Source organism: Lynx canadensis, chromosome A3 (assembly GCF_007474595.2).
Source record: "Lynx canadensis isolate LIC74 chromosome A3, mLynCan4.pri.v2, whole genome shotgun sequence".
In the NCBI taxonomy this organism is placed as follows: domain Eukaryota; kingdom Metazoa; phylum Chordata; class Mammalia; order Carnivora; family Felidae; genus Lynx; species Lynx canadensis.
Genome location: NC_044305.1, coordinates 72,459,578 through 72,486,120, shown reverse-complemented (window position 1 = coordinate 72,486,120; position 26,543 = coordinate 72,459,578). Strand labels below are relative to the sequence as shown.

The 26,543-nt window shown below is 37.1% G+C and overlaps 1 protein-coding gene across 1 annotated transcript; it reads right to left on the bottom strand.

Moving 5' to 3' along the window:
• Window positions 1-1,230: 1,230 nt before the first annotated feature.
• CA3H2orf73 (chromosome A3 C2orf73 homolog) lies at window positions 1,231-26,543 on the bottom strand. Its single transcript, XM_032592774.1, has 6 exons — window positions 26,298-26,543; window positions 25,637-25,698; window positions 22,600-22,813; window positions 15,711-15,864; window positions 2,531-2,646; window positions 1,231-1,742 (listed from the first exon to the last, which is right to left on the bottom strand). The coding sequence occupies exons 1-6, from the start codon at window positions 26,541-26,543 to the stop codon at window positions 1,374-1,376; spliced, it is 1,161 nt and encodes a 386-aa protein (XP_032448665.1). The 3' UTR covers window positions 1,231-1,373.

Sequence of the window (26,543 nt, the reverse complement as noted above, 5' to 3'; positions counted from 1 at the left end):
ACCCATATACTTAAGCTTATATTCTTTTTGCTCCAGTTCTGTGGTATATCTATACTATTGAAGTCTATTCATCTATTAAAATAATGACATACTCTACACGTGTTGACAAAAGATCTTCAAGAAGTATACTGATACACAAATAAGCAAGTTCTCTATTTTGGAACATGAGGGTTTCTCTGTTTTGTGCACTTGGCTACATATGTGATTGTTTCATTTTATTTAGCATTTCAAGGTGTTTGTAATGAAAGGGGTTCACTATTACCCTTAATCTGCTATATTGCAAGAACAGAAAGTCCCCAATACACAAATACAGAATAATGGCATCCATTCATTTGCAGTCTATTAAAATTTCTTTAGTGGAGGAGAAACGGATAAAGATACACCTATATATATTTTTTTTTTTTGTCAACACTACAGATAACAGTGTGAAGCTGATATATTGCCAGGGAAATTTGCTGGGCATATAAATACTCCTTTGGCACAGATATGCCACCTACTTCCACTTGTGTGCAATAGAACATAGCTTCTGATAGACACATTTTGGCACACCAAATGTGCCAAATACAAGAGCTGGTAGAATTAACTACGCCGAACTCATCTAAAAAGCAAAGATTGAGTTAGTGCTAGAAATGTTCTAAGTAAAATAGAAAACAATGTAAGAAATATTTTTATATTCTAGGTACCCAAATGTCTTTGAATTAATTGTGTGTGTGTGTGTGTGTGTGTATGTGTAACTAGTACCAGGAGAAATGTTTTTAGATTTTTCACACTCTTAATTGTATATAGAGGGACTAAAAGTTTAAGAATAAAGAGGAAAATTTAAGGTTATAGGAGGAAATTATCCTTAAATGGAAATTTTAATTATAGTAATAGTGATGATGTAATTACATTGGTCACTTACCGATCAGTGTGCATAATCTCATGCTCACTAACCCTTGAGAAGTTGCTATTATCCTGATTTTACAGACAAGGAAACTGAAGTCTAGAGAGGTTAAGTAATTCACCCACGGTCACACAAGTCATACATGGTGGAACCAAAATCCAACCCTGCTTTGATCCCAGAGAATGACTATCTCATAGGGCCTCTCCTCTAAAAGTATTATATTTGTCAGTTATGTTCATTTTTATGCAAAACAAAATTGTTTTGTTTATAAATAATATAACACAAAAATATGTCTCATAGCCCACCACTCATTAGAGACCACTCTTAAATTTCTGGTGTATTTTAATTGTCTTTTTTTTCATTTTCCCATTTATGTAAATTGAATTTCTTTAGTTTATTGATAACAGAAAAAGCAACTGTGAGGGCTTGTATGGTGATTCTGAAATTTGTCTACATTCCAAGGATTAGATTTTCATCTGAAGAAGGTAATTTATCCTGATTTATTCTGGCTTTTTATTGGTGGATTTAAAGGATCATGCCTGGGGAGAAGAGCATTTACTGCAGTTATTTGGAAGGTGTCTGCAGCCTTCTCTCTTCTCTCAGGACTTCTGGGGCATGCCTTGGCTGCCCCTCTGACGTCTGTTTCTGATAAGTGAGTTTCAGTCTCTAACAGCTCTGGGGAATTTTGTCGACAGAGACCTGGTGAGATCATTTTGCTTTCCGCTGAGTTTCCTTTCTCTGTTTTTTTGGACTGTTCTGATGAGCATGACCCCGCAGCGTTCCGTAATACCTCTGTTCCCGTAGGAACTATTGGCCTACTCCCTGGTTTTATCTCTGTCTGCACAAAAGCTCCATGTCGCTGGAAAGGAAAACAAAGTTGACATTAACCAGGGCACGCAAGTTGCTGGAAGATGCAGCTGGGAACTCAGTTCATGTGTTAGCTCAAGTCCTGGCAAGGCAGGTACTTCTTTCTCTGCCTCTTCATTGGCTGTCACTTGACTCCAAAACCCAAGACAGCGGCATAATCATTATTAGTGAAACTTTTAAATCACTTATAACATAGGGCATGCCAGAAAATAAACGAGAAAGGAAACGCAGAAAGTCAAAGAAGCAGAATCTCATTTCTCATTCTCAACAGTTCTATCAGTTGGATTGTTTAAGACTAATCATATCAAATTCATTTCTTGCTCTATAGGGCAACTTGTGGTTCATAGACCTAAGGGTTTGTGACTGTATCCCAAATGCCTGTTAGTTTTCAACAAAAGACTTAAGGTGAAATATGAAAACAAACATTTGCAGTTGGAAAAAAATCCAGCAACTATTACATTGCTGTTTGGCTTTGTAAATCTTACATACATTCCCCTGCCACACCCACATGAGCATATCCAAAAGCTTATCAAACTGCTTTGATATTACCTCAAGTGAATGATTACAGTAATTTAAACCAAACTCCAAAGACTGTGATCCAAAATTCTGACATCATTCCTTAGTTTTAACCATGGCATGTTGTTGAGATCTTATCCTATCAGCCATGCTAGTTTGTTTAAATAGACTTTTAGAAAGATGGTTATGACTTGAGAAGGCTGAACGTTCTGCCATAAATCTGTCCCATCCTAAAATATTAAATAATTGATTCTGAATACTCACCTTTCCCGGGATGGGCTCATTGGGACTTTTCCTAGCATCGTATTGATGTAAATAAGAGATGTGTTCTATAAAATTCTTTTGAAGTTCTGCTGATACTTCAGGAGAGGCAAGTGGAACTGAGCGAAAAAAAAGATTGTGTGAAGTGAGGACAAAAATTAGATTTGTATGTGGAAATATAATCAATATTCATAATCATGCTTTATCAACAATTGTAATAAAAGTAAATTCTTTTAGGTATGGATAAATATAATGGATGCATCATCCTTTCTCCATGAAAAGAACCAAATCAAAGCAATCAACTTAGCCCCATATGTGAATTATTAAATTCTAAAACTAATATTAAATATTACTAAAATTCCAAAACTAATATTAATGCAATAATGGCTTTGAAAGTCTGTTAGAGGGGCCCTTGGGTGACTCAGTCAGTTAAGCATCTGACTTCAGCTCAGGTCATGATCTCATGGTTTGTGAGTTCAAGCCCCACATTTGGATCTGCGCTGAAGTGCAGAACCTGCCTGGAATTCTCTCTCTCCTTTGCTCTCTGCCCCTCCCCCGCCAAAGTAAATAAATAAAACTTAAAAAAAAAAGTCTTTTAGATATGCTTCTTGCCCAGATACCAACCAAAATTTTAGGAAAAGTGTAAGTACAAATCATTTGTCAACTTATATTTTTACTACTGGAAAGGCTATGAGAAATTTATGCAGGAGTTGTTCCCAACTTAGCACTAACAGAATGAACTGGAAAACCCCAGGGCTGCTGTAGTGGTAGCTGAACACGTGATTCTTTTCATTTCCCATTGACAGACATTCTGAAAACTTGTAAGAGTGTTAAACCTTTTAAAAATCACTTTTAAATAATCTTTCTAGCTGGGTGAATGGTATATAGGGGGTTCATTATATTGGTCTCTCTCTATTTTACATTTTTAATAACTCTTAAAATTCATTTTATTTTTACTTTTAGCACACAAGGTTATAAAAGGGTCACAGCAACTCTCAGTTTAGTGAGGTAAAATTATGTCAAGGAAAAATTAAAAATTTCTCCCTTTTATAAAAAAATGGATACATAAGAGTCTATGTACACCTACCATATCTCTGGAATAACATTCAAGAAACTGATAAAGTGATAGCTACAGGGGTAGGGAATTAGGTGACTCGGGGATAGATGGGGATTCACTTTCACTGTATATACTTTTGTGCTATTTGAATTTTGTATCATATGCATGTGTGTTAACTGTTAAAAAAAATGAAATTTAATTTTTTAAAAATCTTGCCTTTAAAATTAGGGAGAATATATAAGAAGGAGAAATATGTTAGTAAATTCATACTTACTAAGCATTCATGAATTCAATTCAGAATTCAGACATTGATATAAACTAACTTTCCTAGCAGGAATGAGGAGTCTTTAAGTATTTACATATTACATTATATGAAATGGCAATCTTTCCTCATTACCAGGGAAAAACTGCTAACTGATAATATTTTCTTGATTTCTTTTTTTTTTTAAGTTTATTTTTGAGAGAGAGAGAGAGAGAGAGAGAGAGCAAGCATGAATGGGGAGGAGCAGAGAGTGAGGGAGAGAAAGAATCCCAAGCAGGCTCCCCACTGTCAGCATGGAGCCCAACGCAGGGCTTAATCCCATGAACCATGAAATCACATCTTGAGCTGAAATCAAAAGTCAGATGCTCAACCCACTGAGCCAGCCAGGTGCCCCAATTTTCTTGATTTTTAATTGCGGTAAGTTACTCAAAATGCATTTCTTCTTAATCATTACCTTTTTTTTTTTTTTTTAGGATTTGTTAGTGCACTAAGGAACAGCAGGTGCCAAAGAGTTATTAAAAATGTGTGGGCAACTATGACATTGAGAAAATTCTAACCATAACTTATACATATTTTTTTCTACCAGTTGGGAAAAGACTACCAGGTTTTGGGTGAATGCCATGGTCCAGCTTACAGAACATTAGTGTTTTTAGAAACATAGTTTGATAACTTCTTGAAAAAAATGAAACAGCTCTAAATTCAGTGATTCATCAGGTGGGGTTAATGGAGTGTCCAAAGCATGGGCTTTGGGATATGATAGACATGTTCTTAAATTCTAGCCCTACCACATTTCCTAGTGGTGTACAAATCACTTACCTTCACTGAAATTCAATTCCCTCCTCTCTAAAATTCAGATAATAATATGATTCCAGAACTGAAAGATGCTGGATCAAATTAGAGAGGGTCTTGTATCTTGATGAAAGAGGAAACCATGAAAGGGAGAAGAAGTAGGACTGATGAACTATCAACTCTGAGAAACCCAAAGGCTTTAGTGGACTGGTGTGAAGGGTTGGTGGCAGCTTGGGCTGGATGGTAGGAAGGTCAGGTTTGGGCAAGAGAGAATAAGGGGGGAAGAGGTCTCAAAACCTGCTCTTGACTTCCCCCCACATTGCCTTGGGAAGATCATTGCTTGCCTCAGGGGCAAGAAACTGGTGGCAACTACCTAGCCATCTGTTGTCAACTTAGTAACATTCGAACAGGACAGAAATCCCTCCAGGTAAGGAGCTGACGAAAATGGGTGCATGCTGTCCTCTTAGGCATTTGTTCTGCTACCATTCCCCAGAAACCATCAGTACTGGTAGGGTTGAAAACATTAAGAGATTGTCTTTTCTTGTGATGCCTCTTTATAAGAGTTTAAAGTAAGGGGGGGAGGTGTGGTGTTCTGACTAGAGAACTGGCCTAGTACAGGGACAGCAAATGGAAATGGTCAAAATTGGTTTTATGGGGTCTGACACTCTCCAGCTTCACCCTCCTTTTCTTTCCTTTAAATTCACTGGGAGGCACACAAAGCCAGACCCTAGTCCTTAGACTTTCCCCCCACAGGGCTGTTGACCCCTTGAGGAACATGACCTAAGATAAACTAGACAGACACTATAAAGAAAGACAACAAAATTTAAAACATATATTATGTGAGGCAGAGTAATTGGAACTAGTTCTCCAAGAATTTAAAATAAGCATAAAAAATATCCTCAAAGACACAGAAGGTATTATTAATATGAAGCAAGAAGAAGAGGTCAATAAAAAAATCATGTAAATATCAGAAATCAAAGAAAATGTAATAACTAAATTAAAAAAGATGCGATCAATAAAGACTCATGAACTGGAACGACCAACTCTCCCAAAGGTAGCAGCAAAGGATAAAGAAATTAAAATATAAAAGAATGGATGGTAGAATTCAGGAGACTTAAGTAAAGAAATAGAGGGAAGGAAACGGTTAAAGAAATAATGATGATAGGGGTACCTGGATGGCTCAGTCGGTGCAGCATGTGACTCTTGATCTCAGGTCATGAGTTCAAGCCCCACATTGGAGCCTATTTTTAAAAAATGATAAATATCCAAGAATTAAAGAAAGACCAAAGACCTCAGGTTGAAAGGGCTCACAAATTACCAAGCAGGGTGGCAGGTCCAGGAGTAAGTTGAGGCAAGTGAGACCCATGGGATGTAAATTGAAGGAGGCGTTTGCATAGTCCTGGGACTGAGTCCCTCATCAAGTTTTGCTCCCTGGGTCTCTCATTTGCCTCACTCTCCTCCCAATCCTGTAGGGTACATAAGGAAAAACTCACATCCAAGACCCTTTATAGAGAAATATAAGGTTATCTGGGGCAAAGAAAATTCTAAATGCTTTGAAAAAGAGAAGGTAGATTACTTACAAAGGAGGAAAAAGCAGATCTATATTAAAATTCACAGCAACAATCTTGGACACAAGATAATAATTAATATTTTTAAAATGTTAAAGGGAAAAGAATTTCAAGCCTAGAATTTTTATATCCAACCAACCAGTCATTCAACTGTGAAGCCAAATAAAAAAATATTGGGAGGCAAGTAAGTCCTCAGACTATTTCCCCATAAAACAGATCAACCTCAAAAAATTCCAAGAGGAAGAACTCAAATAAGAATAGAAATAAATCAAGGAGAGTACATAAGATAGAAGAAAATAACAAATTTTTTTTATTTCTTTAAAAAGACATGGACTAAATAACAACAAAAAAAATAAGTATACCCATAACAACTCAGAACTAAAATTCTACTGTTTATTAACATATTAATGGAGATACTGGAGAATATTATATATATATATATATATATATATATATATGAAAAAAGTAGTAAAATGATTGCAAAAGAAGAGTAAAAACTGTCATTATCTGTAGGTAACATGATTACCTGAATAGATAAACCACTAGAATCAACAAAGTATGAGAGTAAGAATATGGGAAGGTAAGCAGTTAAGTGTATAAAAATCAAAACCATAATCTACTAGATAAGAAAACAAAAAATATGTTCTCTGTGGGAACAAAAACTGAACATCAAGGTTTTAGAAACTAACAACTAACTTGCAAGACATCCACAGAGAAAAAAAATTTAACTCTCTTAAAGACATAAAAATAGAACTGAATAGGGGTGCCTGGGTGGCTCAGTTGGTTAAGTGTCCAACTTCGGCTCAGGTCATGATCTCACAGTTCGTGAGTTCGAGCCCTGCATGGGGCTTTGTGCTGACAGCTCAGAGCCTGGAGCCTGCTTTGGAGTCTGTGTCTCCCTCTCTTTCTGCTCCTCCCCTGCTTGTGCATCCTCTCTCTCTCTCTCAAAAATAAATAAACATTAAAAAAAATTTTTTTAGAAAGTCTGAATAGACTTTCCCACTCTGTTAGATAGGACGAGATAGTAGGTTACTATAAAAGTGACCATTTTCCTAAATTACTCTATAATGTCAACACAACCCAATCAAAATTCTACCTGGATAGTTTGAAGAATGCCATAAATTCCAAAGTTTAAATGGAAAAATAAAAGTCCATAAATAGAGAGGTCAATTTTGAAAAGGAAAAGCAAATCATGGGTATTTTCCTGATCATATATTAAGACAAGCTAAAAATTCAGAAAATTAAAATACATTAGTACTGATCCAAGTCCTAAAAATTAACCAAAGGAACATAATGGAGAGCTCAGAGGCAGACCCATAAGAGAACCGTAACATACAAGTAAGGAAGTCCAAAGCAACAAGGAAAACATGGATTGCTTAGTAGATGGCATCCAGGATACTTCTCCGTGGAGAAAAATGGAATATCTCCTCTATTTAACACTGCACATAAAGACAGACTCTAGGATTAAAGACATATTTATGGAAGGTAAAATTATAAAAGCAAGGAAGAAAATGTAGAATATTTTTGTGACTTAAAGATAGGAAAACTCTTTATAAATACCCAATGCACAATCCAGAGGTGAAAAGTTGATAAAACTTGATTACATCAAGGTTTAGGACTCCTGTTCAGTGAACAGCATGCCAGACAAAAATAATAAATAGTGGAAACATTTTTAACCCAAACACTGAAAGGTATAGGACATCAGTGGGAATGGCAGAATAAGAGCCTTTGAAAAGCTGCTCCTCCATAATAGCAATGAGAACTCTGACAAAAAGAATCAAAATAAATTTCTCAGAACTCTGGAAATTATGGGCATCTGTGTGGCTCAGTTGGTTAAGCTTCTGACTCTGGATTTCAGCTGAGGTCATGATCTCATGGTTCGTGGGTTTGAGCCCCGCAACAGGCTCTGCACTGACAGTGCAGAACCTGCTTGGGATTCAATCTCTCCACCCCTCCCCTGCATGCACTCTCTCTCTCTCAAAATAAATAAAAAAACTTAAGATGAAAAAACTCTGGAAATTAACCAAAAGCTCACAACAACCCAAGGAGTATTTATTTAAGAAAAGTGACATTTTGGGGCGCCTGGGTGGCGCAGTCGGTTAAGCGTCCGACTTCAGCCAGGTCACGATCTCGCGGTCCGTGAGTTCGAGCCCCGCGTCGGGCTCTGTGCTGACTGCTCAGAGCCTGGAGCCTGTTTCCGATTCTGTGTCTCCCTCTCTCTCTGCCCCTCCCCCGTTCATGCTCTGTCTCTCTCTGTCCCAAAAATAAATAAACGTTGAAAAAAAAAATTTAAAAGAAAAGTGACATTTTAACTTACCCAGTTTTCGTGCTTCTCTCCCCACCTCTACAGAACCCTTAAAAACAAAGAGCCTTGCAATGACAGCGAAACAATATTTAAAAATTAAAGGCTTAAGGAAAGAAATATTTTTCATTTGTGATATTAAATCTGGGATATTAATTTAAATCATAAGTAACTATAAATAACTCTTTCTATATACAAAGTCCCCTTTTAAATATTAAAAATCTTATCCTGAAACATATTACTCTCAAAGGATTAACAATTGGATTTCCTGCAGATTTGATGTAACAATAGGATCCAGAAGACAATGGAATAATATCCTCCAAGTACAAAAGGTAAATAACCACAAACCCAAAATTGTATACCCAGCTCTACTTTCGCTCATTAGAGTGAGGGCAGTTTAAAGACATTTTCTGACAAAAGAAGAGTGAAGAGTTGGCTACTCCTATACTATCATGGGAAGAACAATTTAGGGATGTTGTGGTGGTCTGTTATATAGATAGCCGTAGTTTATTGGTCTCCCATTACTCATATCCTGGTACAGTCCCCTTCTTGTGGATGTGGGCTGGACTTGAGATTAGGTTTAACCAACAGGACGTGGCAAAAGTAACACTCTGCCAGTTCTAGGCATAAACCTTAAGAAAGCCTTTCAGCTTCTGTTTCTGCATTTTTGAAAACCTTGAGCTGCTATGTAAGAAGTTCAGCTACCCTACTGGAGAACCCACATGGAGAGACCACATGTAGAAAGAGAGGCCTGGTCATTCCAGCCTCCTAACTGAATCTAGTCCTTAGATGACCTGCCAACTTAATGCAGCCACAGCAGTGCCCACCACCAAGATGAGCCAAAGAATTGCCCAGCTGAGCCTAGCCCAGATTACAGAATCATGAGTAAATAAAATGATGGTTGTCTGAGACAACTAAATTTGGGGGTGACTTGTTATGCAATTAAGCAACAGAAATACTTCAGAAGGAAGTCAATTAAGTCAATTATAATGACTTATCTTTTAAGTAGTGATCTAGAACCTCTCAGAATCTCAAAAATAACAACTTAAAAAAAAACACTTCTTTATGGGGACTAATAAATAAAGGGAGAGGAAAGGAATCTGAGCTATCAGAGAAATTCCTTACCCAGACGTTATATCTATTAAAATTAGACATAACTACCATATGCATTTATGCATATATATGAGACTTTTAAACAAACCAACAATAGTAAAGAACATCTAAGTAGGAAAACATCAAAGAAGATATTCAAATTCTTAGTGGTTATTCTACTTCAGAATTCAAATTGAACCCAAAGTAATTACTTAAAAGAAGCCTTGTTATATGAGGATTACGAAACATAAGGCAAAGTCCATGAAGAATGTTTGAAATCCCCTCTCTGTTTCTTGGAAACTTGATCTAATTAAAATAGAAAATTTCTAAACAAGGATACACAAAACAAGTTGGTGTCTAGCCGTCTATATTTTATCAACAAAGCCAGGATTTATTCAAACACACAACTTAATCCTTGTATTGGTGGGAATGTAGCAGCTTTTACTTTGAGAAATCTTAACTTTTTGTGTCTGCTTAAAAAACATTCATCAGTAATATTTTTCTATCAGAAACTCCATTCTTCTAAATGGTATTTATTTTGATCTTATATAAAAATATTAATGTAAAAAATAACACTATAGATGTTCAAAATACAGTGAAAAAAAACTTGAATATATCTATGGCAGGAAATCATTAAGCTACACCTTGGGACAAATAAAGCAACACAAAATAAATCCTACTTTACAAAATTATTTTTAATAATAATCTGAATTTCAATTAAGAAAAACATTAAAATAGCAAACGGTTGATAAACAGCCAAAGTTTCATTTAAGTGTAAATGACTTCCTTCACAAATTATATCAGCCTTTCCAATTTATAAAGTTTTATTACAAAAAACCCAAAGTGAACACTTATTCTTACAGGGACTCAGATATGATGGAGCATAGCCATTTGTTGAAATGACCATGGATGGTGGCCAGGAAATTGTGTGGTAGTACAAGAATAAAGGGCACTTTCATTATCAGCACAAGATGACATTGCTGAAATGCCAAAGACCAAGCGTAATTAAGTGGGCTGATGGAACAGAATAACCAGGAGATGACTTTTAATTGGTATTATGCATGTTTACATACACATTTTCTATGTCTGTATGCATATATATATACATATATATATGCATATATATACATGCATATATATACATATATATATGCAAATCTGGATTATACAAACTGGTATATATACACATTTTAAAATGCTAAACTAAAATATTTTCTTTTAAAAACCCTTTTCACTAGTACCCAAACACCATCTAAAATATGAATAAATTGCAGGCCTATATTATAGTGTGTATGTTAGTTTAAATTACAGTATGTCTTTAGTTTAATCTGTTGAATAGTATGTAATTATCATTAATCAATAAACATTTGTTGTGTCTGGGTATCGTACTATGATCTGGGAAACAGTAAAGAATTTGGCAATGAGAAATACCAATAAAAGAACTGAGAAACAGAAGAATGAGGAGTAGGAGGGGGGTGGTGAAGGGAGAGGGAGGGTGGGGAAAAGGAAAAGAGAGACTTCCACACCTGTTTTCAAAGCTAAATTCCAACTAAACACATAACTTAGTACAATGCAAAATTAATAATAGAAATAGCTTCCTTTGTTGTCTAGTATGTACCAACATAGCACATAGTACGTTGTGGTAGGCGCTTCACATATTTTTATTTCTCATAACAATCCTGCAAAGTAGGGATTATTATTCCCACTTCATGAACTGAGTAAATAAAATGATGAAATTTAAGTAATGAGTCTACAGTTAAACCACTGTAAGTGCTAAATCAGTATTAAATTCTGAGAGTGAGTGTTGGATGATGATAAAGTGACCATGATTTCCAGTTAAACATGGCAAATTCAAAATGTGCATTTCCCCCTATTTCCTCCCCAAACACCAGTACAATGATAGTAGAGACATTTAAAGAGCTTCAATCCTTCGAAAAAAAGAGAACCAAAGAAGAACAAAGATCTTAACAAATTTGGAAGCCAGAAAGCAGATGGTTAAGTGGCGATTAACTTGAGTAGACCACAAAAAGCTGGAAACTAAGTGCTTACGGGGATGGGGTGGGGTCCCAGTAAGGCTCAGAAAATGCAGGTATCAGATATCTCAAGGGCAGGGATCATGGCATGTGGTACAAGGTGAAGTTGCAAAGAGAGGACTATCTGAGAAATTCCCAGATTTTTTGTTCCCCTCTCCAGGGAGAGATTTGGAGGATTCCACTCTGGGAAAACAGATTGGCTTGGCAGAACAGAACCACAGGTACTGACCTTGGGGGCATCTCTTATGAAATGGCTGGGCCTTGCCTGGTCATTCTAGAACAAAGCCTAGCTCTCTGGTGACGTCTTCTACCATGTCCCATACTGAACCAGAGTAGAAGCAACCACTCCTTATGAGAAAGAACTGGACTTGACTGGTTACTTAACCAAAAAAGTTAAGACAAAGACTCCTAGAAAATTATAAATACCAAACTTAGATACTAGTTATTCTCACCAGTTCATTCACCACATTTTTGTTGGAATGCCAATGCATTTCCTTTGCAGAAGTATCCATTGACTGGAATTGAACTTTGTGTTTCTGTCACAAACCACATAGCTAATATATCCTTTCTAGTTTGTTTCTTTAAAACAGATTGGAAAGTTAAAGACACATTTGAAATGAAATGTGTACAGAATCCTTTAAGATTTAAAAAAATTCACTCCAGCTCCTCTTATTTATAGTGATTTTGTTACACCTAATTAGCACTTGCAAAAGTTAGTGACCTTTTGGCAAGCCTTTCCAAAGTATTCAACTTTGAGTGTTTTATAGAAAGTCTTCTAGTACTCAGATTTTGATTTATAAGAATATTAAATTATGGAAATATAATAACAAGTACACAGGCATAAATTGGTTTAGAAACAACCATGACTTATAGAGAACATTTTCTGCCTCCTTGGCCTGAGTTACATGCCCCTTCTCAAAATCCCCCATCATGATGTCATGAGCAATAGGAGACAGACTGATTCCATAGATTAGACTGACAGGTAGGCCATGGTGAGGAATTTGAAATTGATTCTACAAACCATGAGAAGTAACTGGAGGATCTAAGGGAGGAAAGTGATATCATGAGTGTTTTTAAAAGATCCTTCTAACAATGGTGTGGAAAACATTTTGGAGGAGAAAGAGAGGAGGCGGGGAAACAGAAGCTGTATGACATTGGTAAGAAGATTTGGAGTATATTTTGGAGATAGAGGTGTCAAGATTTGCTGATGGATTGGATAGAGAGAGTAATGAGTTTGGGGATGACTCCTAGGTTATCAAAACTTGAGGGGGAATAGAAGTGGCATTTATTGAAAAGATAGGTTTGAAAGGAGAAAATGAATGATTCTATTCTAGCCATCATAAATTTGAAAGGAGATGAGCTCTCCAAGAAAGGATGTTAGGTGGGTGGCTGGATAGGAGTTCAAAGTTCAGCAGAAAGGCCAGAGCTAGAGAGATAAATTTGTTCTAGTTCTTTTGACTTCAATCTTAAACTTCTGTTCCTTGATTCACCCGTTTAGGATAGTATCTTGAATACTCATGTTAAATAAGATATTAGCACCTTTCTCTTCTACTTCCCATCTTCTATCAACTGGATATGTGCTTTTCTTGGTAAGGCTAATAACACAATTCTGTTCTGTAACCACATTTAGTATTTCCATATTCTGTCTTTATGATGCTAAAAGCTGAAAACTATGAAATAGTGTTTATGATATAATTATGTGAATTTTGTTCACTTAAGGGCCAAATATTGAGCTAGGACTACATTTCTTTCTCAGTGCGTTCAATACCTGGTGCCACTTGAAAAAGAATGGTTGTAGTATCGGTGTGAAATAAATCCCCTTTCCTAAGGAAAAAAATCTTTTCCCCTGAAAACTTTGAAGACCTAAATTCTGTTGTGCTTTTGCATCAGTGCTGCTTAATTCCATACTTATTTCTTAGATGGTGACTTATTTTTCTTTCTCTTTATGGGAACTGATAGAATCTTCTTTTTATAGTTGTTGCTTTTCAATTTCATAACGGTGTATAGTTTGTATCTTTTTCCTCTTCATACTTGGAAGCACTCTCTAGACTCTTCCAATGCTTCTCTTTTATATGGGGAAATTTTCCTAGTCTAGAGGCTGTGTAGAATACTGGTAGAATACAGAATTATAGGTAGATTGAGTTCAAATAGCAGTTACTTGCTATGTAACCTTCGACAAGTTATCTAAACCCTGTGCTTGCTTTCTTCTCTGAAAATTGAGAGTATTAATAATATTACCATACTAATATATTCCAGAGGGCTGGTATGAGAATTGAATGAGGAAATATTTAGAAAGTTCCATAAAGTGCCTGGCAAATAGAATGTGCTCAATGAATGTTATGTGTTGATAATTATCTCCACTTTCATTTTTTATTCTTTGCTTTTCTGGAGCTCCAGAAAAGTTGGACCTCCCAGACTGTTACTCCATTTTACTTTTATTCTCTCATATTTTTCTTATTTTGTTGTTGTTGCTGTTGTTGTTTTATGCTCTGTGATAATTCCTTGACTTTACCCTGTAAACATTAAAAGAATAATTTTGCATAATTGTACTTTGGCTGTCCATTCTTAAACTAAGACTAGGATAGGAGATCAACTTGAATTACAAAAAAAAAAAAAAAACTGGTGTGGTAGTTGACATCTGGCTTAGATATTGGGCTCAACTAGTCTTAATGTTGGCATAGAGTAGAGTGTTCACAACTGGAGTGGTTATTTAAAAGACAGACTTTTGGGGTTCCTGGGTGGCTGAGTTGATTAAGTATCCAACTTAGGCTCAGGTCATGATCTCACAGTTTGTGGATTTGAGCCCCGCGTCAGGCTCTGTGCAGATAGCACAGAGCCTCGGAGCCTGATTCGGATTCTGTGTCTCCCTCTCTCTCTGCTCCTCTCCCATTCATGCTCTGTCTCTTCTCAAAAATAAATAAAAACATTTAAATTTTTAAAAGATAAATAAATAAAAGATAGGCTTTTAAGTAACCCTTGGACTGTCCCCTTCCCCCTTCATTCTTGCCTTCTGCTGTGCCTGTTGACTGAGCCTATAGCTACTTTGGGGTTTTGTCAGGCAGATTGGCTCTTTGCTGCATTTCCCTCTATATTTTCTAAGCTATTGCTTCTTTGCTCTCTTTAATCTATCACCAAGTTTTCATTCCTTCCCACACCACAGAAAGTTCTTCTTTCCATTCTCTTCATCTTTATGGGTTGATTGCTTTGTTGTCATTGAATAGACTCTTGGGAGGTGGGAGATTTAGATTTTTGTGTTCAGTCTGCCATCTTGAATCACAAGTGAAAACTTCATTACCTTTCTAAAGGACAGACCATGTTATGGATTATCTAACAGTTCTCTCCATTAACTACCACCCTTGAGGTGGAAATCATGCTGAATATGACTATTTTCCAATATCCTGACCTTCAGTCTACCTGCCCTTTGTATCTTAACTACACTGGCCAGATCACAGAGGCTAAAATAGGCCTGTTGACTACTAAAAGTAATCCTTTGTTGTCTACTGTCATGTTCAGAAAATTATTTGAAGTTTAGCTTATGAACTTTTATATTGTTTTGACTTGGTCTTGCATTTCTTTAACATTTACTAAATCTACTTCAGCAGTAGAGATGACTAAGACATATGGTAGGAAACAGATACCACTTGACTAAATGTGAAAGATTTAGGTTATTATTATGATACTGTCAGGTAAATAACTTTTATATCTGACAATGTTTTAGTGGTCCATGTTAATAGTATTTCCTACATTGTGTGGTGGGATACTAGTCCTGTGAAATAATCTCTTGGAAAAAGAGTGAGGTGGTCAGTAAGTGGAGAAAACATAGCATTCTTTATTCTTTTTCTTGGAATGAATGCATTATGCTTATGCTTACAATAAGAGTTTTAAGAGTTCTGTGGTTTAAAAAGATCTGTTCAACTTTATAAATTTAGTTTTTGCCTCCACAGCAGTCATCTCTACACGTGTTGGGTTTTTCTTTCATTTAGTTTTGTTCAGGAGGTGCCAGTACATATAATGCATTTTAATTTGAGAGCGGAATAACCTCAGAGAGTGGGAAAGAGGTTTTATCATAGCTAACCTTACCTATTCCACAAGAAGGCTTTTGCAACTTGCTGTGTTTGACTGGCAAAACCAATGGACATGTTGGTTTTTTAAAGTCACTCCTCTGGGTGCTCTTAGTGTCATAAGGTGGTTGGAAGGGGTGTTCCATTCCTTTACTGTGCGACCACCAGTCACCCTTTAAGGGAAAAAAATTGGAAACACAAAATTGGATACTGTAGAACATTTTCATGTGCTGCTTGATATCTGTGAATATTTAGTAATTCAATCCAATAAGCTTTTGGATATTCTAGTACGAAATGGAATTCTGAAATCTTGGAATAAGTATATTTTTTCAAGGACTTAAATTTTTAAGTGGTACTTAAAAGTGAATTATCATGTATTTTTAGCTAAAATATAGCTGCTAAATTCTTAAGGTACTTTCTATCAACAGATGGAGTGGTAAAAATCAACCAAGTAGTTATATTTCTATATGTTGTACTACCATTTTATTATATATATGTATATACATGTGTATATATGATTTAATCTAAAAATTATGTTCTATACTTTTCATTATGAAAGTACAAATAATGTATTATCATCTAAGATGGTGGTTTTCATAGTTTTTAGTCTGTGATCAACACCATGAAATATACCTCATATCATATAAGAGCACACAATGCATACACATACATAAAACTAAGTTTTACAAGACAACACTTATTCTTACTATATGCTTGACTATTTCTCTATTTTATCGTTTATCTCTTCTATTTCATTTCACAATGCTAGTTGCAACCCACATTGATTTATAATTCACTAATGCCTCAGTTTGAAAAAAACTTTGTTCAAAGGAAAAATACCTCCAATGTTACTGAATTTTTGATGGTAAAACCTGCCTTAGGTATCCAGGAAAGGGAGAATTGATTGATTCTCCGTTAGTACATATTACAATCTGATCTCTTAGAAGTTGTGAAAACAGTGAGGGGAACCGTTACTCCACTTAATGCTAACTAAATATGTATTTTTTAAATCTAGTTGATCGGTTAGACCCGAGACAACCTTGAGAGAAAACAACTGTGACAACCAGGAGTTCTTGGATATTATTAGACAATGAAAGTAACTTTGGGTATAATCAGACACCTACCTTGGGCTTTGAGGAAAGAGAACAGGCTTTTAAAAAATCAACCATGATGTTATAGTCAGAGGCTTTAAAAATATGATTCAAGGGGGATGAATATGAGATTCAAATAAGTAAAATTCTGACAGTGCAATTGAAGCTACATTGATATAAAAAGTAAGAGGCATTTGAAAACATCTATCTGGCTCCATAGAGAGTAAGCTCCCAGCTTAGTTTCTAAAAAGACAGGCATGTGTAAAAGAGGTACACAGTATCAAATTTTAAAAAATAATAATTTCATGGAGTCAACTTGTCAGGAGATTGTCAAGAAGCTTAGATAGAAGAAATTCATGAAATATGCCAAAGGCAGCAAAAAATAGGGTTTTCTGTGAGAAAAAAAATCTGTTACATCAAAAAAATCACAGAAGGACTAAGAATTTGGAGAAGACTACACAGTTCAGAGCTGAAAGTCAGAGCTACTCAACTTTAGGTTCTTCGTTAAGTGAATTATCCTCAAACTTTTCGAAAAAGACAGGATGAACGGGGACCTAAGAGGGAACTGAGCCCTGACTAATTAAAGAGAGAGCTAGACCTCCCTTGGCAACTTTAAATGAGTGCCGGTTTTTAGGCCAATAACAAATTGTAACCAGGGGTAATGAATAAGATTGCAGAGATCAAAGAAATTTAGGAAGTAGGGAATTTTGGAGACTAGGAGAGATGGGCTAATACCTCATTTTTCAGAAAGAGCTGAAAGGTGAATTATCAAAATTAAGACTACTTGATGTCGATCCTGGGAATTCTAGAACAGATTACTAAACAGATGGTGTCTTCTCACTATCTGGCTGAAAATAGTCACATCTAACTGTTGTCAGAATGCCTGCTTCTTGCAGCCCTCCTCCACTGCACAATTATCATAGTGCTTATTATGCCCCGAGGTCTAAAATTTATAGGCCTTCTCTCCCTTAGCCTTGTCACGATTCTGCAAGTAGATATACCCACTTTACAGATGAGAAAACTTTTGGGAGATTAACTTCCCCAAAGTGTATCCCTAGCAGGCAGCACAGCTGTCCAAGTCAGACCCCTGCCCCCATCTCTGCATGCCTCTAACTTCTGTGCTACACTGCTTTATCAAATCTTCTGTATAGGGGTGCCTGGGTGGCTCAGTCAGTAGAGCGTGCAACTCTTGATTTTGGCATGGGTCATGATCCGAGGGTCATGGGATCAAGCCCTGCATAGGGCTCTGTGCTGAGAATGGAACCTGCTTAAGATTCTCCCTCTGCCCCTCCATTGCACGTGCACTCTAATGCGCTCCCTCTCTCTCGCTCAAAAAAAAAAAAAAAAAAAAAAAGCTGTAGCATGCAAAGCCAGATAAGCACACACCTACCTAACTTATTTGAGAAGTGACAATGTAACAATAAAGAGATTTTAAGTAAGTATCTTGAGAAAGATCTTCTCTAAAAAGGTTTTAAGGAGCACACTGTGTATTATCTTCTTTTGTTGATCAGAAATTTATTTTACTAACACCCAGGTTACTGGATAACTGACTCTGGGAAAAACAAACTGCTAGGACATGCCTGGAAGCATTCAATCATTTCTTGAACAAGAGTATAATGCAAAAGTTCTCCTTAAAGCATGAACTTTAGAACTTTGCCAAAATGGTCTCTTTAGTTTCACAAAATATAAAGCAAAGAATGAACAATGGCTCCCAAAGTGTGACTGATGATTTGAAGACCTCAGAGTTGGTGGAGGTATTCTGATTAGTGTCATAAATTGGATGAATCTTCACTTCAGCAGAAGGAAATCCTACAGTTCAAAAAAATGCTGTTTTTCTCTTTTCTATTTCTGGAGAGCCTGCCCTTTGCCTGAAAAGTCTGGTTTGTTCCTGGAAGAGAGAGAGTGTGTATGGGCCCATGCACATGTGCATACCATTTTGGTCCAACATTTGCTCATAAGAGATTATAAGATTAAAGGGATAGGTGGAAGCTTGTTTTTTCCCCCCTTTGCCTCACGCTGAAGTAAAAGTCTAGTAAAAATTTACTGCTCTGTGGACCATCACTTGAAATGGATGGTGAGGGGTTGACATGAGTTATTTATGATGAAACAAGGCAAACCAGGAAAAATCCTCTACTGTGATTGCTTTGTCTGAACTTCAGGGGTCAGTCCATCTTTTGTGGATTGCGGAAGGGGTTTTGCCTAACAGGATAGCTGCTGTCAGTTCAAAACTTTGAATACAGAGAAAGGAGGATGTCTTCCCTTCTAGCCCAAGGCCTGCCTCCTTTGCCGCCCCAGAATCACAGTCATTGGAGCTCCATGGTAAGGAGACATCTGGAGATTCCTCAGGAGAGGGCTCCCATTAATCCCCACCCCTGGAAGGCCTGTTGGCCATTACACTGTGAGCTCCTTAGCCACATTGGAAACCAATGTGGGACAATCTTTGTTATATTACTGCTATCCCTAAGCCTTCAGAAGTGCATTAGGAGACACTAATTACTTTTCATTCTTTGGGAAATTAAGGGAGAATCTTTGGGGAAGAAGTAGTAAAAGCAATGGGGGCACCCTGGAGAAGCCGGTTAAGAGAATGCAAGAGGTGGGGAGCAGACCTCCATGGCAGCAGTGTGGCAAAGATGGCTGCTCATAAGAGATCACAAAATTGTGCTTCATGGGTTCCTAGGGAAATGCAGACTTCTGACAACAGCTTTTAGAGAATCACACGCTTTCTTAGTAGAGTTCAATGGCTTTAACAAAATGAAGTGCTACGGGAAACACTGGGAGTTACACCGTAGCTATGCTCTTCTCCATTTTGCTGTGGAGACCAGGAGTGCTGACAATACCTCTTTTTAAGCAGGTCATATCACCGATAAAAGTTATTCCTGAATTGTGTTTTTGGAATACCAGTTCTGTTAGCGTATTAATAGGTGTTATATACAAGATTCCAAAGTTAGATAAATTTGGGAAATATTGGGAGAAGTTAAATAAGTTTATCACAGGATTTCTTAGAGCCTTTATGTACAAATGTGATTTGTAAAGTTTTAAGATCTAAAAATTCAGCTTTTCCAAAATGTATTTGACTTTGGAATTTTATTTTGTTGAGTACATAGGCAGGGCTAATGCTCTGAAACATACGCTTTGAAAATAATAACTAGCATAATCTCTTAAAATACCAATACATATATTTTTAATGTTTATCTTTTGAGAGACAGAGACAGAGCATGAGCGGGGGGAAGGGAAAGACAGAGAGGGAGACACAGAATCTGAAGCAGGCTCCAGGCTGTTAGCTGTCAGCACAGAGCCCGACGTGGGGCTCGAACTCGAGAACTGTGAGATCATGACCTGAGCCGAAGTCGGACGCTTAACTGACTGAGCTACCAAGGGCCACTAAAATACCAATATTTAAAAACACAAGACCACCAAACTGTTTTCTTTGAAAGTGATTGAGCCACAGCTCCTTTTTACTTTTTCTGGAAGCTCCAATTTTATGTCCCTAGGTTGAACTGTGTGATTGTTTCATTTAAATATCTTGTAAGTAAGTAAAATCAACCAACCTGGTGTTAGGTTCGTAAGATATTAGCAAAATACATAAGACAGCAGTCCATTTAAACATTAGGCAACTTTATTTTCTTCATCTTTGTTTTAAAGCCAGTACTACTACGAACCAGTTAATTAAAAACAAACAAAAAACAACTAACCTTTAAGAAGAAACTTGTCATCTTAAATAAATGAACAAAGTGTACAGATCTGTGAAACGAGCATTACTCAAGTATGTGGAATTGAGTACACTTAAGGTTCTTGTTCTGTTTTTTAAATAGGACCATTGCCTTCACTCCATGCCCAAATCACATTCACTCTTAATTCTGGCATGCACCTTCATTCTTCCTTTGTACCTCCTCACTCATACCCAGGAGCAGTCTTTCCTACGAATCCTCTTCCTTCCTTTAACGCTACCTCTACCCTCTCTTACAGGCCTCTGACTCATGTAGCCCTTTAGCACCAAATAACAAGAATCCTACTACTCTGCTACTCTGTTGCCCAATCTTGACAGCAGCTTCCAAGACACCTACAAACTAGGAGTAAGAGAAAAGTAGTTGGATTAACTTTTGAGATTTTTACATTTTACATCTCTCTTCTCAAACTGACTTCTTTTCTTAGTACCTCCAAGGTAAGGATGGGTTCAGTTAACAGCTGGGTTTTAATTCAGCCCTGAATAAAAAAGCTCAGGAGAGTCTTTCATTAACTTTGTAAGAAACATGGGAACTTCACTAACCTGGATTTATGCACTAGACTTATTTCCCCAGTGTAGGCCTGGACTATCAATATCTTGAAATCCCAAATTGCTTGTTTATAAAACAAAATAGCCTTAAAACTGCCCATGTAAAGATTTACTACATGACATTAAAGCATATTTGACTACAGGAATTCCTGCCCCAAGAAGATCTCCCATTCACATACAGTGTCCTGGCATGTCATGTATCTTATGACAAGAATATCTGATGTTACAGAGGTGAAGACAGGTCATTAAAAGAAATCTCCATTTAAGTTGTAAGTTAAATCACAACTGCATATAAACTTAAATGACAAAAGGAACTTTGCAGCTATGATGTTTGGCTTTCCCAAATTAAACATTTTGGGAAGAGGACATTACCAGGATTATCTAGGTGGGCCCTATGTAATCACAAGGATCTTTGGAAGAAGGAGGCAGGAGAATCAGATTTGAAGATGCCATGCTACTGGCTTTGAAGAGGAAGGGGCCACGAGCCAAGGAATGCAGGCAGCTTCTAGAAGCTGGAAAAGGCAAGGAACTGGATTTTCCCTTAGGTCTTCCAGAAGGAACCAGCCCTGCTTATAGCCAATGAGACTAAATTTGGACTTCTGAGCTCAAGAAATGTTGAGAATAAACTGGTGTTGCTTTAAACTAGTGTTTAAATTTGTGGTAATCTGTAACATCAGTAACAGAAATACAATAAATTATACCTCAACAAGCCTAACTTTAAAGAAAAAAGATAATGGAATATATTTAGTATAACAGTGAATAAAAGTGTGATTCGACTAAACCAACAGTCCAGGGTCAGAAACACAACTGTAACATTGTAATGTATCTCAGATATCTTCATTTACTTCTTTGTGGTATGTTATCCAATAGTACCTCTTAGAAACTATCACACAGATTAAAGTATATAACTTATATAAACACTTAGCTCATCCCTAGCACTTCATACACTTTAAATAAATGGTAGCTATTATTTTATACAGAGTATCATGGGAAATTTTTATCTTAGAATATGTGACACAAATACAATATTATCGATTTCTTCAGTACCTGCCAAGCACTACTAAGTAGCTATAATCTGACCCAATCTAGAAAAACAATTATTTGGATTCCTTCCTTATTTATATATTGTTTGTATGTGACAGTTATCTGTAAGAATAGTCCCAGGTTGGGGCGCCTGGGTGGCGCAGTCGGTTAAGCGTCCGACTTCAGCCAGGTCACGATCTCGCGGTCCGTGAGTTCGAGCCCCGCGTCAGGCTCCGGGCTGATGGCTCGGAGCCTGGAGCCTGTTTCCGATTCTGTGTCTCCCTCTCACTCTGCCCCTCCCCCGTTCATGCTCTGTCTCTCTCTGTCCCAAAAATAAATAAACATTGAAAAAAAAATTTTTTTAAAAAGAATAGTCCCAGGTTACTGCTTTTAACTACTGGATTATAAGAAGTATTAGTCTGAGCTATGTCACATCCTTTACGTAGTCTGTGACTAAATTATCCTGTAAAACAGCTTCTGAATCTAAATCTGTATTTGTATATAAGGAACATCCATCCAACCTGTTTTTCTGGCCCTTTTTGGGGATCTATGTAAGGAACTGGTTCATTCAATGTTCTTGCATTTGTATGAATGAATTTTGCATAATATACACGTCCTCTCCCGACACATGGTTTTGAACGTTGTACACTTTTCCCGGGTTTTTCGTCATATTTGATTTCTTCTTTTTTTTCAGTTACATACTCTATACCAGCATCTTCTATTTTTTTATGCTGTCTGAAAAAACAGAATTAAATAGTAAATAATTTACCCCAGTGAGCATTTCCACACTGTGTCGTAACTGTATAAAATAAAATTTAAATATATTTCGAGTATCAGTCAAGACAATTTAGGTTTTATTAATAGTTATAAGGGAGTATTAAAATATGGACGGGTATCTTTTCATTTCAGTTCATGTAAGAGATAAAGGGATTTGTGTTATTAATGATTATTCATAACAATATACCAGTGCAGGATACAGACTTGGATTTGCTTGGAGTAAAGAATGAATAGTGATTTGATAACATTACAGATCATGTTTGCAGTTTCATTCATTGTAGCTTGTTACATGCTTGTAGTTAAGTTACATGCTAATCTTGCTTGCTAATCTTGCTAATCATGCTTGTAGCATGAACTTGTAGCTAAATTACATGCTAATCTTAATTCATCTTCTTTAAAAGTTACTTAGTAAAAATAAGTTACCCAGACAAGGACAGCTATTTAACTTTAAAAGTTCACTTGGCAAACCTATAAAAGCTACAAATGACCACTATAATTTATCTTTTCAGGAAAAGAGCATTGTATAGAGATCAGATCAGTTAATTCAATCTCATCACTTTTTGCTTTTAATAACTACACTGGTACCAAAAAAATGAACGTTATTGAATTTTTAAATGTTAAAAAATGTTTAGAAAGAATTTATAGAATTTTTCTCCTTTGAAATAAAGAGTGATAGACATTATAAAAGGCAGTAATTTAAAATCTCACATACTGGGAAAATAAATGGTAAGGATGAAATAGATGAATGTGAATACTTTTTTACATAAAAGCATTTAAAATCACAGCCCTGACCCATGGAAGATGAATAAATAGGATTCCAAACTTATAGAGAAAGTCAGTAATTCTGCTTAGTCTTGGCCCTTAAAATATAACCTCTACCTTAACTTCAAACCAAGGCTGGGTCCATCTTTTTAATTAAAAGCCCCAGATGAAGAGGCATTTGGGTGGCTCAGTTGGTTGAACCTCGGACTCTTGATTTCAGCTCACGTTATGACCTCCCAGTTGGTGGGACTGAGCCCCGTGTGGGGCTGCATGCTGACAGTGCAGAGCCTGCTTGGGATTCTCTCTCTCTGTCTCTCTCTCTCTCTCAAAAATAAATAAACTAAAAAACAAAAACAAAAACAAAACACCAAATAGCTTTGCATTGCATTTACAGTGAATATTACTTCCTTATCATAGCTCTGAGGCCATGTGACCCAGCTCCAACTAATTTCTTCAAAGGCACTCAGACCTCTCTCCCCTCCCTTCTCCAGACAGCCCGCCTACTTTCAGTTCTTGGAAGCACAAGTTTTCCCCCCTCAGGGCATTTGCACACACTCTCCCCTCTGCCTGGGCAGCTCTTTCCCAGCTCCCTGCAGGACTGGTCCATTATCAATCAGGTCTCAGCTTATGAGCCATCTCCTCAGAAGATTTTCCTAGATTTCCTGCTTCCTGCCCTATGTAGTCTCTATTTTAGTACTTTCTTTCATAACACAATTTATAATTTATGTACCTAGATTTTTGTTTGTGGTAAGCACTATAAATATCCTTTACTAGTCAGTAAGCTCCATGAAGGTGAAAAGACTGTTTCATTCATCATTACATAGCCACCTGGGGAAGCATCCTGTTCATCACAGGTAAATGGACTGCCATGATAATATTTGCATATTTTTGGTGCATCTGTATTTTGTTTTATTTTTGATGTTTATTTATTTATTTATTTTGAGAGAGAAAGAAGGAGATAGAATTCCAAGCGGGCTCAGAGCCTGACTCGGCTTGATTCTAGGAACCAAGTGATCATGACCCGAGCCAAAACCAAGAATCCGATGCTTAAGCGAATGAGCCACCCAGGCGCCCCAACTGGAATTGTTTTTCAGTCTGGCTGAGTGTAGCTGTATACTCCCAACCCCCACTCCAATACACATACAAACAATATTCAGCACCCTTGGATTCTAGTTCCCTGAATCCCAACAAAAATTGCCCTCTTTAAAGGGTCTGGAAAAACTGATTACTGGTAAAGTGTAAATAATTTATAAGGCTTTTTCTATTACCTTTCCAGAGACAGAAGTATTTGTTTAAAGGTCATGATTGATTTATTATAGACTTCTGATGTCAGTTTTTTCTATCTGCTTCTCATGGTTGTAACTCAGCAGTACACTTGTATTGCCATCAGGTCCTTGAACAAGGACTGTGGCTACACGCTTCCATATGTATGCATTCGTTCAATTAAAGTATTTGTGATGTGAGTATAGATTAACACATAAACATGAACTATATGATTTTGTAGTAATTTCTTACCAGAAGGAAACACAAAAACACTAATGGGCAGTGAAGAAAGTCAGACCTGGGTTGGAATCCCAACTCTGCCATTTACTATCTGAGCTTTGATTTCCTCATTTGCATGGTAAGGGCAAGAATACCTATTATGAGAGATGTGACAATAACGTTGAGTAAGTCATTCTTTCAACAGGTATTTATTGACTTATGTGTTGTTCACAGCACTGAGGATAAAGGAATAACAAAACAAAACTTCCTGCCCTCACAGAGCTTACATTCTAGTGAGGGAAGGCAGATGAGAAAGCAAATAAGTAAAACATACAGTCTTTTAGATGGCATTAAGTGCTAAGGACACCAATAAAGCAGGGAAAAGGAGTGTATGTATGTGGGAGAGAGCCTGCATTTTTAGACAGGGTGGAGGCTGCATTATGAAGGTGGCAACTGAAAAAAGGAAAGAGGGGAACAAGCTAAGAGGATATTTGAGGAAGACCATTCTAGCAGAGTGAACTGTAATTGCCAAAATACTGCAGCAGAAGCACCTGTCCTTCTCGAAGGTGGTGCTTTTCGAAGTGTGGTCTCAGGAGTAGCTGCATTGACATAAATTGTTACCTTGTTAGAAGTACAAATTCACTGGCCCCATCCCAACCTGAGGCAGGTTTCCTGGGAAACTGTTTTAACCAGCTCTCCAGGAGATTCTTATATAGGTTAAAGTTTGGGAACCATTGTTTAGTGACGAACATAGAGCAAATACTCCTGGCTCCATGTCATATTAAGTGTAACACCTTGGTCAATAGTTTTCAGAATCTAGGGTACATCAGAATCACCTGGAGGTCTTGTTAAAATCCAGATTGTTGTGCTCAACCCCAAATTTCAGATTCAGTAAGTCTGTGGTGGGGAGCCTGCAAGGATATACTTTAAAAAATTTTTTTAAATGTTTTTATTTATTTTTGAGACAGAGAGAGCATGAGCAGGAGAGGGGCAGAGAGAGAGGGAGACACAGAATCCGAAGCAAGCTCCAGGTTCTGACCTGTCAGCACACAGCCCAATGTGGGGCTCGAATTCACTGACGGTGAGATCATGACCTGAGCCGAAGTCAGACGCTTAACGACTGAGCCACCCAGGTGCCCCTAGGATATGCATTTCTAATCGCTTCTCAGTTGATGCTGATGTGGCTGGAGGACCACACTTGAGAATCACTGCAGATGATAGCATGGAGGCCTATGTGCTGGAGCAGACTGGAGTCAGAGGATAAGCAGCAGAGAAGACCAAATAAAGGAAGAGGGGCAGTTGTGCAGGTCCCATAGGCTATAGCAGAGGCCTTAGCTTTCACTCTGCAATGGCCAATGGAGAAGAGTGATCTAACTTGCGTTGTAAAAAAGACCAGACTACTGTGTTGAGGACGCTGCAGAGGCAAGGAGAGCAGCAGAGACAT